The sequence below is a fragment of the Crocuta crocuta genome, unplaced genomic scaffold (assembly GCF_008692635.1).
Source record: "Crocuta crocuta isolate KB4526 unplaced genomic scaffold, BGI_CrCroc_1.0 scaffold343, whole genome shotgun sequence".
NCBI classification, from domain to species: Eukaryota; Metazoa; Chordata; class Mammalia; order Carnivora; family Hyaenidae; genus Crocuta; species Crocuta crocuta.
The window spans coordinates 4,985,671-4,999,662 of NW_027532679.1; the positions used below are offsets into that span (position 1 = coordinate 4,985,671).

The window sequence follows — 13,992 nt, forward strand, 5'->3', positions numbered from 1 at the left end:
TATTTGATTCAGTCATTGGGAAGTATTTTTTTAAAAACTTGGATGCATAAATCAACTTAACTGTAAAATTTTATGAAATCTGAGTACAAATTCAGGTATTTTCAATGAAAACTTAATGTCTAAATTGAGATGTGCCATAACAGTGAAATATATACATGATCCCAAAGACGTAGTATGAAAAAAAGAATGTGTAGTATTCTCTTAATTTTTATATTTAATTACCTGCTCAAATGAGAATATTTTAGATGTATTGAGTTAAAGAAAATATTGCTTAAATTAATTTCACTTTTTTAACTATTTTTAATACTGTTACTAGAAAATTCAGAGTTACATATATGGCTGACATTTTATTGCTATTAGGCATGCTGTTCTATGGGAAAACAGAAATCTAGAATGCACAGAATGTTTGCTTTTGGTTATGTCTCCTATCAGAAATCTCAATTTGAAGGGGTGCCTGGGTGGCTCAATTGGTTAAGCATCCAACTTCGGCTCAGGTCATGATCTTGTGATTTATGAGTTTGAACCCAGCATCAGGCTCTGGGCTGACTGCTCAGAGCCTGGAGCCTGCTTCAGATTCTGTGAAGATTCTGCTTCAGATTCTTTTTTTTATTATTATTTTTACAAATAGTTTATTGTCAAATTAGTTTCCACATAACACCCAGTGCTCATCCCCACGAGTGCCCTCCTCCATGCCCATCCCCCCTCCCCCCTCTGCTTCAGATTCTATGTCTCCCTCTCTCTACCGTTCCCATGTTTATGCTCTGTTTCTCTCTCTTTCAAAAATAAATAATTTTTTAAAAATCTCAATTTGAAAATTGAAACTGTGAAAAAATAAAAAGCAATAGTATCTTTTGGAAATACCATAGGACAATAAGATCTACATCTTAATTTTGTATTTTATGTAATGTATCTCATGCTCAAGGAATTCTAGTGGCATTCCTGGCTATTTCTTGGATGTTAGACCTTGCTTTGGCAAGTTCATGCACCCCAACTCTGGAGGAATGTGGAGAATAGAGCTCAGGACGTAGAGGGTCGCAGAGCAGAAAGCTTTATCTTCAAAGCTGGGCTCAGTAAGCCCCACAATATGAACATATCTGTTTTGGGCATAGAAAAGACTGAGTCAGTCTAGCATAAATCTGTAGCTCCAGGGAAGGTAGATGCACAGAGCCTCCCAAAAGTTTAGCACGGTGTATACATACTAAGTCATCAGGGGAGGCAGAAGTGATTTCCATCTCTGCCTGCAGATTCTCCACAAAGCAATTTATGTTAAAGTTTGTGTGAAGGTCTGTAGGAAATGCTTTAGGCTTGTTATTTTATTTAAGCTTCATGAAACCTTATGAAGTAGGTATCAAGGTTCAGTGACTTGTCCAACATCAGATCACACAGCTGCTGAGAGGCTGGGCAGAGATTCAGACCAAGGAAGGCTGACTCCAGAGCCCACACTCTTCCACCATATTCAACAGCAATCCTACTGTCATGGCAACGCAAACCTTGAGTATAAGACTCCTTCTCTTGTATCATCCCATGCCAACAAGAAATCACCCAGTTCTCCCCCAGAAAGAAAAGGAAAGAGAAATGGTTCCTTTACTATTCTCCTGATTCATTGATGTACATGTCACAGGCTCTACTATGATGCCTAGCATTCATTCTTTATTCATTCATTCATGTTCAGCTTCCATTCTTTCAATAAACTTAGGGGCTCAATCCTCTGTCTGGGGAGTATTAATGAAAGCTTCATAAATATTATCACTATTAATATTGATGATCATGAGTAACCCTAGTAATATCAAGTACTATTAGTAATTGATCATAATCTTGATAATACTGTGAGAACTTCATTAATAATAATGATTACAATAATGGCAAATGTTTATTGAGTACTTACTATGCTAAAGGCTATTACTATTAAAGTATTTTTTTTTCTGGGGCGCCTGGGTGGCTCAGTCGGTTAAGCGTCTGACTTCAGCTCAGGTCATGATCTCATGGTTCGTGGGTTCGAGCCCCATGTCGGGCTCTGTGCTGACAGCCAGCTCAGAGCCTGGAGGCTGTTTCAGATTCTGTATCTCCCTCTCTCTCTGACCCTCCCCTGCTCACGCTGTCTCTCTTTCTCTCAGAAATAAATAAAACATTAAAAAAAGTATTTTTTTCTATTTTGAGCACTTCACTTGTGTTTTAGATATGACATGACACCATTTAATTCTTACAATAATCCTATAATTCCAGAAGTCTCAAAATCTCTTTATACAACTCATCAGAGCACCAAGTTACACAGTGTTTTAGTCATAAATTCTTTTTTTTAATTAATTTATTTTTTAATTTGCATCCAAGTTAGTTAGCCATAAATTCTTGAATGAGAATCATTCACCTGTGTCATAACAGAATGTTCACTGACCCCTTACAACTGAAAGCAAGACAGACATGGTCTCTGCCCCAGGAAAATAACAACAGAACTGCCCTCTCAATGAAAAACATGTCTTTTCCTTGTATAATAGTGGCTGTGAGCACAAAGACAAAATTTCCATGGTTCCAGGATCCAACTGGTGGGCTTCCATTTGTAAAAATTTGTTTCTTGCTTTGTGCTGTATAGTAACATCCAGCTACTCATCATTTCCAAAAATAATCCTGATATTTTTATGATGTCCTTCAGCCTTCCTTGTGTTTTCCTTTTAATTAACTATTATTCTTTCAATAGCATAACTCAATTATCTTATTAGTGAAGAATTACTAAAGTGGGCCTATTGGATAGTGGATCTTGGTTAAAAAAAAAAAAAAGAGTGAGGGGTGCCTGGGTGACTCAGTCAAGCAAGTATCCAACTTGAGCTCAGGTCATGATCTCATGGTTCTTCATGGGTTCAAGCCCCACATCAGGCTCCATGATGACAGCTCAGAGCCTGGAGCCTACTTTGAATTCTGTATCTCCTTCTCTCTCTGCCCCTCCCTTGCTCATGCTCTGTCACTCGCTCTCTCAAAAAAATAAACACTTAAAAAAAACAAAAGAGTGGATTGCTTTTTCCTTCAGGCTCAGTAGTGCCTTTCTCTTATTCCCAATCTATCCCTCCCCGACTAGCCTATGTGTGCCTGGGAATGGGGAGGGCAGAGACAGTGTCTTATTAGGTTTCCTGTAACCAGCTACAGTCACAAGGCCTGTCACATAATATTATTGTCTCTAACATTAGTAAACACTATGGGTCAAGCCCTATTCTCCTGGATTATATTATTTCTTTCTCCCAAAACTTAAGGGTGAGGTATTGTTGTTTTGCAACCCAATTTTTATATATGGGGCAAATTTATATATTAAAGTTTAAAAGCATTAGGGTGCCTGGGTGGCTCAGTCAGTTAAGCATCTAACTTCAGCTTGGATTATGATCTCACCATTCTTGAGTTCGAGCCCCGCATGATGTCCTCTGTCTTTTCCCTCTGCCTCTACCCAGCTCATGCTGCACTCTCTCTCAAAAATAAACATTTAAAAAGAAAAGGTTTAGAAGCATTAAGTAATTTGTAGCAAAGTCGCATAGCTAGTCAAGTGGCAGGGCCAAATTAGAATTCATATAATCAAATAATCCACCCAAAGCATTTTCCACAGCATGTTACAGTTAATAAATACATGATGTTAGTTACTAGAATCATAATTAAAAGTTGGACAGCTAGTAAAGTAAAAAAGCTAACATTGTAACTCAAGTTTATTTTATGTATTTCATTATTTTGTTCCATAATTCAGAGCCTTTCAATTACACCAAAATTTAATTAACAGGGCTTATTTTTTATTATTATTATTGAAGTATAGTTGACATACAATGTTATATTACTTTCAGGTGTACAACATAGTGATTGAACAATTCTGTATGTTACTCAACACTTACCAAATAACTGCAGTCACTTTTACCACATAAAATGATTACAATATTATTAGCTATATTGCCTATGCTGTATGTTTCATCTCTGTGACTTATTTATTTTATAACAAGAAGTTTGTATCTCTTTCCACCTGACAGGACTTCTTAAAGGTCATAATAAGCCTAACTACTGAACAGTTTTTTAGTTCCTGCTGTATTTAAAAAAATTTTAAATATTAAAAGGTTTCCAAAATTCTGATATATTTTTAATGTTTTTTGTATATTAAAGCTTTTGACATACACAAAAATACAAGGGTGTGGGTAACCTGATGTAGACACAGATTCAAAAAACAAGTTTGATATCCTTCCTGATAAAGTCCCTCCTAGCTCTCTCTGCAATACGTTCTGTGAATTACAGAAAACTAAGTAATACTCTGCTGTTATTACTGATTACCTGTCGGGCTACCTTGAGGGATATTTCAGTTCTGTATTCCCAGCATAATGTGTGGGGTTTAATAAACAGTAAACATTTCTTGAAAGAATGCATTGGACAACAGTTCCCTTCCCCGTAACACTCTTAATATTAATCAGGACCACAAAAAGCTTTTATGCGGCTTATACTTACCGATATTTACTGTATTAGAAATTAGAACTGAATAATATTTAGAATTTATTAATTTAAAATAACAATACACCTATTACATGCCAACATAAATAATCTCGTTATAAATCACTATATTTTCTAAAACAAAAAATACTATAGTGAGAGTGACATTGTTTTATTTATGCAAATCTCTGGCTTAACAGAAGACAACTGGATTCTCATAGCTCCTTCTCCATTCAAGCCGCTGCGCGATCACATGACACAGCCTCTGGAAAACACTGTATATTCACGAAAGAAGTGCGGAAAAGGCAAATAACAACTTAATGTTATTATGAAAACTGTTTTGATCTAGCCATGGATCCCTTGAAAGGCACACTTTGAGAAACATTTGAGAGAAAAAATTATTTGTACAAGTTTTATGCTTCAGAATTCCTTTATACATTGCTAGCATAAGAGGTCAGAGTGACGGAGTAAACATAACCACCATTTGGAGCTTGGAGACCACCTTTTCTCCTCTTTTCGCGGGTGCTGAATACAGTGGACTCCCACCGTAACCCAAGATGGAAACCGCCACCCACATTTCTGTCCGTACAATTGCGTCACACACCGCGACAGCGACATGCTTTCTCCCTGAGGGTTCCACTACATTTCCCAGGATGCTTTGCCAACAGCGATGCCGTTGGTTGGCGCCGACGGAAGTGCACTTGGCTGAGCGGAAGTAGAAGATCTTAGAGGCTGGGAAGGTGAAGGCGAGAGGAACCGGGGAGCTGTGAGTGCTGCGTGGGGCTGTAGGCTTAAGGCTGTGAGGGGCTCAGCTAGAAGACGAAGTGTTGGGAAGCGTAGGGTGGCTTCTTCTTAACCCCGGGGCCTCAAATTCCTGCGTTCTTCCACTAGACCTGGAAGCAAGGGGGTAACAAAACATTGTGTGGCGTCTAAGTCGTAGTATTAAGGTCTTGCTTTTTTAAGTTTTCTTGGGACGAGCTGGGACGAATTCGTGCTCTTGTCGCGACACAAGGGTCATTGGCGTGATTTTGCTGTGACCAGAGGGGCGAGGGGTGGGGCTGCTGACGCTCTGACTCAGCTCTCACAGCAGTTGATCTCAATTGGCTGTACGTTAGAATCACCTGGGATGCCTTTTTAAAAATACGGGTATCCTGGGCCTACGCCAGACGCCAAAATCAGAATCTGTGGAGGATAAGATTTGGGTAGCAGTACTTGCTAAAGCTTCCCAAGTAGTATTTTGTTTAGCCAGGGTTGAGAAGCACTCTTTTAGTGCCTGAGTCTGACCCCCATGGTGATCCTGATTAGGACCAGCTGCGCCAGGGTTTCTCTTCCATTGTAACCTGCGTGGGCTCCACAACAGGCACTTGGGTCAAGTTGACGAGCGCTGTTTTGGTACTGATTGCGTTTTGAGCACCGTCAGACGCTTATTTTTAGCTTCGAATGGCGGTGCTGGAAAGACAGGCCCCTATTTTTTTTCCCCCCGATCTGGCTATTCATTCTGAATAACGGTTAGGGGCGTCCCATTTTCTTACCATTGTTTTACCTTATGCCCATTTTTTATAACCCTGTCAAAATTTGACCAGTGGAAAGAGGAAGAGTCCCATTACAATCGGTGTCTTTTGTTGCTTATATGAAGTTCCGAAACTGGCGTCAGTTAAAATGATGTTTGGCATTATTATTTATGGGCTTATGATAACCAAAATATTTTATAGTGAATTTCAATGAAAGGAAGTTAACGTGTGTTTTGGTGTTTTGATGCATAAATTCGTTTAGGTGTATAGGTAGGAATTTTTTTTAAAATACTGGTTTCCCCTGCTGTCCCAAAAGTTGAGCGTTTTACCAAACCTTCCTGAGCCAAAATGGCATAAAGCAAAGATTATCCACGCACCTGCCACACCCTGCTTTCCAAAAGGTTGAGTTATACCACTTTGCTTTTACAAAAGACCTACATTAATATTTACCTGTTTTCACAAACTAAATCTGAAGGAGATTCTCACCTTTATAAAAAGAGCTGTTACCATGCTAATGTTCCATGCTAATGTTAAAGGCGAAGTGGCGTTCGGCAGACTTGTGGAAAGTGGTGGCTACCTGTATAAGCACCATTACCTAACGTATTTTCTCTTTTCCCAGAACTTCAGCTTCACCTTCCTCACTGATACAGCATGGGGGAAAAGGCAGAAAACTGTAGGGTTCCAGAGGATCTTTTCAATGGTTTGAAAGTTACAGATCCCCAGGAAGCAGAGTGTGCTGGCCCTCCAGTTTCTAATACCAAAGGTCACCGTTTGCAGAGCAAGCTACTCAAGGAGGCTGCAGCGCATCCCCAGGAGGACCAGGGAGAAGAGGAGTGTTTTCATGACCCTAGCACCTCATTTGAGAAGGAGGAGCCAGGAGTGGACAGGGTTGAGAACAAACCTGATGATAATGTGAATTCCTCTGAACTAGATGAAGAATATCTAATAGAACTGGAAAAAAACATGCCGGATGAAGAGAAACAGGTAAATATTTATTGTGCACTATCTGCCACATAAACTGCTTTTTAAAGTGAATAAATGTGGTTGATACTGTGTCAGAGATTGGGTCCTCTGTGCTGAAAGAGTTGCTTGCTCACCTGTGTTCTTACTGCTTTAGTAGTGATGGAGCTGAGATAAATCAGTAGCATGGCAGGGAAGCATGGAGTGTGTCAGCTTAGCAGATTTCCTTTTGGGGGGGGAAGTGTCAACTTTGAGTTCTTTTTGTTTTGTCAAATTTATTTTCTCACATCTGTACATACCATTTAGCTTAAAAAAAAACTTATCAGTGGTTGGCTACTGAAATTCCTCTAAAGGATGTTTTTTTTGGTTAGACTTTAGAATTATGGTATGCTGCTTATTTGTGTTAATTCCTTGATGGCAAGAAAAATGACTGCCTGAATATCCTGGTGGTGGTTTGGTTACAGAGGGCAGTGACTGGGCCCTGTATTGTTTACATAACATTCTTGAGGAACAGACTTGTGTATGATAGTAGTTATCATTTGTTAAGCACCTATAATTTGCCAGCCACTGAACTTAGAAAGTTGCTTGTGTTTTCATGTAATCTTCATAACACACCTAGGAGACATACTACTAGCATTCCCTGTAAGAAAGCAGAACTTTGTAGCTTCTCCAAGATCACACATCTATTAAATGGCAGAATTGATTCTCAAACCCAGATCTATTTGATTCCAAAGTATAATGTAGCATTTAATAGCAAAAATTGCTGTCTTTCTACAAAGCAGATACACTAATACAATGTACATTTTCCTGCTTCTTTACTCCTGGGCCACATCCTTAATTGGGCAAACCTTCACTTTTGGAGACAGAAGTCTTTGTATCCCCCCGTATCCTTCCTTCTTATCTCATAATTGAGGTCATCTGAAGAGTTGCCTTAATATCTGAGCTTGTCTACAAAGAACTTGAATGAGATTTGTAGCATAGGTTTCTGAACAGCTCACTCACTGAACAGGTTATGATATATTGGAAATGGGCAGGGATACTGAATGTGCATTGTAACAGTGGGAGTGGGGAGGTAATGTGACATGGAGCATCTTGTCTCTCCTTAGGCATTCTTCATCATCAAGGCTATTGGCTTTATTTTTATTTTATTTTATGTTATTTTTTTTTTTTTTTTTTTTTTTTTTTTTTGAGAGTGTGCACACACCCATGCAAGTGGGGAAAATGGCAGAGAGAGGGAGAGAGAATCTGAAGCAGGATCCATGCTGTCAGCACAGAGCCCAACATGGGGTTCCATCCCACAACCGTTAGATTATGACCTAAGCCAAAATGAAGAGTCAGATGCTTAATGGACTGAGCCACCCACACACCCCAAGTCTGTTAGTTTTAACATGCATGTTTTAGCTTTTGTGCTAGTGTGATAGGATAAAATAACAATAGCTTAGATGAGAAGGGCAAAGGGCACAATGAATCGATTTCATAAACTACCTCAGCAGAAATGGCTCAGAAAATTAAATCACATACTATTCAATAATTAGGAAATGATTTTCCAGAAAATGTTTGGTCCAGCTTTCATATCACAAGTGCAGGCTTTTTAGAAACATTGATTAAATGTCTATGTTAAAATGTTAGTAATGCTTTTCTGATACCTTAATGTATTTTACCCTGATGGTGAATTTTCTCTTGTGCTATTGGTTTGACAGTGAGTGTTTTGGCTCTAGACATTACATACTCTGCTTCCCATTCCCAATTTAGTAAAACTTTGTGTCTCCTGGCCAGAAATCACATTTTAAGTTCTATAAATATTTAACACAATTACTTTTATTGCCTCTAAGTTGAATATTCTAAATGGCACGATGCCTTTTAAACTTTTTTCTTCCTTTTAAAAATTAAGATTGCATGTAGTGAAACTGTTTAAGTTGCCTGTATACAGTTCAGTGAATCTTGACAAATGTATGCACTTGTGTACCTCAGACCCTTATTAGGATCCAGAACATCATCATCATTCCAGAAACTCCCACCGTGTGCTTTACCACTCATTCTGTCCCTGCACCCCCACCAACCTGGGGACCCACTGCTCTGATTCTTATTCCATAGGTTGGTTTTTCCTCTTCTAGACTTTAGTGTAAATATAATCACTTTTCAGATGAACATTTCTATTTTATATTTGTGTGTCAACTTGTATGTTTTCATAGCTTAATTTGAAAATCTATCTCTTAAACAGTATCTCTTAGAAACAACATGCTGTGGTGATAACCATTGTTATTTAAACCATTAATTCCACTAAGGAAGCAACTTCCAGGAGTGCAGATTGCCTTTACCTAATTGTGGTTCTACTCTCTTAGGTATTTTTATGCTGTTTTGGTAAATATCTTTACAAAATTATTATTAGGAAACCAGCAAAACAGATGAAGAAATGTCTCTTCACTGCACACATGTTTTGCTTTTATAGGTCATTGGGAACAGGATACCTTTAAACTTGATTCTTTTAAAATAGACAAAGTTGAGATAATTCAACAACAAAATAAACACAAATTGCCAAAAAATCTGAAAAGATTTTTAGTCTTACTAATAGTTTTTAAATGCAGATTAAAACACTGTGTCTCATGTATTTATCTGATGTCAACAATGGGAGAACATAAAAGTGCTTATGCTAATTTTGGGAGTTTAAAGTGCTATGTCATTTCTGTGGGATATTGCTATCAAATATTTAATATGAATATTTCTGTAGACCAAGGCTATCAATAGAACCCTTTGCAATGATGGGAATGTTCTGTGTACACTCTGTTCAATATGGTATTCACTGGTCGTGATCAACCACATTTTAATAGTCTTCAGCTGTGGAGCATTTGAAATGTGGCTAGTAGAGCTGAGAAGCTGAATTTTACAATTTTTTTATTTCAGTTAAATAGTCACGTGTGGCTAGTGCCTACCATATTGGACAGCACAACTCAACCTCTGATTCTCTTTAGTCATTTATTTTAATGAAGTTATTAGAGATGTGTACGGATGTATACATAAAGGTGTGTCATAACATTCATAACTTTGAACATTAGAAATAATGTTCAACAGAGCATGTTACTTTAAACAGTTTTGCCATTTTTATGCAGTAACATACGCAGTCGTTAAAAAGATAAATCTTAATATTAATGTGGAAAAAAATACCTGTTAAATGAACTAAGCAGGTCTTATAATATGGCTTATAGTAACAATGATGTATTTGGGTTTGTTCAGTTCCTGGCTGAGTTCCTAAACCCTTGGAATTTCCTAATAAGAGATGAGGGTGTGTTTTGTTATTTATAAGCAGCCCCTTTCAACCATACGCATAGGAGCTTTCCAAAAATCACCTCCATGAGGTCTGGTCATCAGAGTTTGGAGCTTTCAGCCCCACCCCACCCCACACCACCTCTGGGGAGAGGACAGAGGCTGGAGGTTGAGTGCATCACTGGTGACCAGTGATTTGAGCAGTGGTGCTTATGTACTGAAACCCACATGAAAACCCCAGGGGCACCTAGGTGGCTCAGTCAGTCAAGTGCTCAGGTCATGACCTCACAGTTTGTGAGTTCGAGCCCTGTGTCCAGGTCTGTGCTGACATTGCAGAGCCTGGAGCCTGCTTTGAGTTCAGTGTCTCCCTCTCTCTCTGCCCCTCCCCCACCCCCGCTCACACACACACTCTCAAAAATAAACTTTTAAAAAAAAATTTTAAGAAAAAGGGTTCAGAGAGTTTATGAATTGGGTGAACATAAGTGCAAGGAGGGTGACATACTCAGCATGGAACCTCAATGCCCCTTCCTATATACCTTGTCCTATGCATCTCTTCTATCTGGTTATACCCAGAGTAGTATTCTTTGGAGTAAAACAGTAATCTAGTAAATGAATTGTTTTCTTGAATTCTGTGAGCCTCTTTAGCAGATAATTACAACTGAAGTAGTAGTCATGGGAACTTCCAATTTATAGCGCATGGGTCAAAAGCTGAGGTGACAACCTGGACTTGCAGTTGGCATCTGAAGTAGGGATGGGGTTGGGACCAGGTCCTTAATTTGTAGGATCTGATGCTATCTCCAGATGGAGTGTGTCCACATTGAGTTAAAATGCAGGACAGCATCTGGTGTCTGCTGTAGAGTTAGAGTTGTTGGTGTAGGAAACTCCCACACATCTGATCCCAGAACTGTTCAGTGTGTTGATAGTAGAAGAGACACATGACAGGTGTTTTCCCTTTACAGCAAGTCGTAGAATAGTCAGTGGTGATTCCTTTTCTTTTTTTTTTTTGTAATGTTTATTTTTTAATTTTTTTTTTAATTTACATCCAAGTTAGCATATAGTGCAACAATCATTTCAGGAGTGGATTCCTTAATGCCCCTTACCCATATAGCCCATTCCCCCTCCCACAATCCCTCCAGCAACCCTGTTTGTTTTCCATATTTAAGAGTCTCTTATCTTTTGTCCTCCTCCCTGTTTTTATTTTTGCTTCCCTTCCCTTATGTTCATCTGTTTTGTATCTTAAAGTCCTCATATGAGTGAAGTCATATGATATTTGTCTTTCTCTAATTTCACTTAGCATAATACCCTCTAGTTCCATCCATGTAGTTGCAAATGGCAAGATTTCATTCTTTTTGATTGCCAAGTAATATTCCATTGTGTGTGCGTGTGCGTGCGTGTGTGTGTGTGTGTATACACACACATGCCACATCGTTATCCATTCATCCATCGATGGACATTTGGGCTCTTTCCATACTTTGGCTATTGTCGATAGTGCTGCTGTAAACATTCGGGTTCATGTGCCTCTTCAAAACAGCACACCTGTATCGCTTGGATAAATACCTAGTAGTGCAATTGCTGGGTTGTAGGGTAGTTCTATTTTTAATGTTTTGAGGAACCTCCATACTGTTCTCCAGAGTGGCTGCACCAGTTTGCATTCCCACCAGCAGTGCAAAAGAGATCCTCTTTCTTTGCAAGTGATGATTCCTTTTAAGTTAAAAACCTATGTAAAAAATATGTCCGTACATAAAAGTTTGGAAAGATATGGGTGTGATTATTGGGGAATTTTTATATATGTTTAATATACTTTTTCGAAGTGTAGTTGACATACAAAGTTATATTAGTTTAGGTGGGAGTGCCTGGGTGGCTCAGTCAGTTGGGCATCCAATTTCAGCTCAGATCATGATTTTGTGGCTTGTAAGTTCAAGCCCCACGTCCAGCTCTGTGCTGACAGCTTGGAGCCTGGAGCCAGCTTCGGATTCTGTGTCTCCCTCTCTCTCTGCCCCTCCTCCCCCCAATAAATAAACATTAAAACATTTTAAAAATATATTAGTTTTAGGGGTACAACATGGTGATTTAACAGTTCCATACTTAGTTCTTGCCATGATAGTGCTTACCATCTGTCAGTATACAAAGTTATTACAGTATTATTGACTGTATAGCCTATGTTGTATTTTTAAACCCCATGACTTATTTTATAACTGCAAGTTTGAACCTCTTAATCCCCTTCATCTATTTTACTCATGATCCACTTTTTTTAAATACAGTAAACACACATCCCATTTATAATCAACAACACTCGTTATTCCATTTTGAGAATATAAATAAAAATTGATTTTTTACCACCAGCATGGACTTTTTACCAAACAGAGCACATAAAGCTGACCTATGAGGATTTGGAAAGAAATGCTATTATAGGATCTGTGTATGTTTCTCTTCAGGCAGAATCAAGTATCAATAGCTAAAGCCTGTTGTTCAAGCTGACTTGACTTGCCCTGTAGCTGAGAAGATAATCCAGGCTCAAGTGGAGTTCTAGTTCTCAGCAGAATTCCTAAATCAGTAGTAATGGAGAGGAGGCAAAAACAAAAACAAGAGTAATGGAGGAAGAAGACAGCTAAGATTTTTTTTAAGAGTTTATTGTCAAGTTGGTTTCCATATAACACCCAGTGCTCATCCCCACAAGTGCCCTCCTCCATGCCCATCACCCCCCTTCCCCTCCCCTCCACCCCCATCAGCCCTCAGTTCTCAGCATTCAAGAGTCTCTCATGGTTTGCCTCCCTCCCTCTCCCCAACTTTTTTTCCTCTTCTTCTTCCATGGTCCTCCGTTAAGTTCCTCCTAATCCTCCTGTACGTGCAAACATATGGTATCTGTCCTTCTCTGCCTGACTTATTTCGCCCAACATAACAGCCTCAGGTTCCATCCATGTTGCTACAAGCGGCCAGATTTCATTCTTTCTCATTGCCATGTAGTATTCCATTGTNTGTCCATTTCTTCTAAATTGTTCAATTTGTTGGTATATAATTTTTCATCGCATTCCCTGATAATTGCTTGTATTTTTTTTTTTTTTTAATTTTTTTATTTATTTCTAGGAGAGAGAGANATCTTGATCCATTTGTTCGTTGATGGACACTTAGGCTCTTTCCATGTTTTGGCTATTGTTGAGAGTGCTGTGAACATCGGGGTCCATGTACCCCTATGCATCAGCACTCCTGTATCCCTTGGGCAAATTCCTAGCAGTGCTATTGCTGGGTCCTAGGGGAGTTCTATTGTTAATTTTTTGAGGAGCCTCCACACTGTCTTCCAGAGGGGCTGCACCAGTTGACATTCCCACCAACAATGTAGGAGGGTGCCCGTTTCTCCACATCCTCGTCAGCATCTAGAGTTCTCTGATTTGCTCATTTTAGCCACTCTGACTGGCGTGAGGTGGTATCTCAGTGTGGTTTTGATTTGTATTTCCCTGATGAGGAGGGATGCTGAGCATCGTTTCATGTGTCTGTTGGCCATCTGGATGTCCTCTTTGGAGAAGTGTCTGTTCATGTCTTCTGCCCATTTCTTCACTGGATTGTTTGTTTTTCGGGTGTGGAGTTTGGTGAGTTCCTTATAGATTTTGGATACTAGCCCTTTATCTGATATATCATTTGCAACTATCTTTTCCCATTCCATCGGTTGCCTATTAGTTTTACGGATTGTTTCCTTTGCCGGGCAGAAGCTTTTTATCTTGATGAGGTCCCAGTAGTTCATTTTTGCTCTTGATTCCCTTGCCTTTGGGGATGTGTCAAGTAAGAAATTGCTGCGGTTGAGGTCAAGGAGGTTGTTTCCTGCTTT

General features: G+C 39.1%; 1 protein-coding gene across 1 annotated transcript in view; it reads left to right on the plus strand.

The window, feature by feature from the left end:
* Positions 1 to 5,106: 5,106 nt before the first annotated feature.
* TTC1 (tetratricopeptide repeat domain 1) overlaps positions 5,107 to 13,992 on the plus strand; it is a 52,052-nt gene continuing 43,166 nt past the window's right edge. The window contains exons 1-2 of the mRNA XM_077780762.1: positions 5,107 to 5,206; positions 6,571 to 6,935. Coding sequence (XP_077636888.1) covers positions 6,603 to 6,935 — 333 coding nt within the window. The 5' untranslated portion in view covers positions 5,107 to 5,206; positions 6,571 to 6,602. The remainder of the gene's footprint in view (positions 5,207 to 6,570; positions 6,936 to 13,992) is intronic.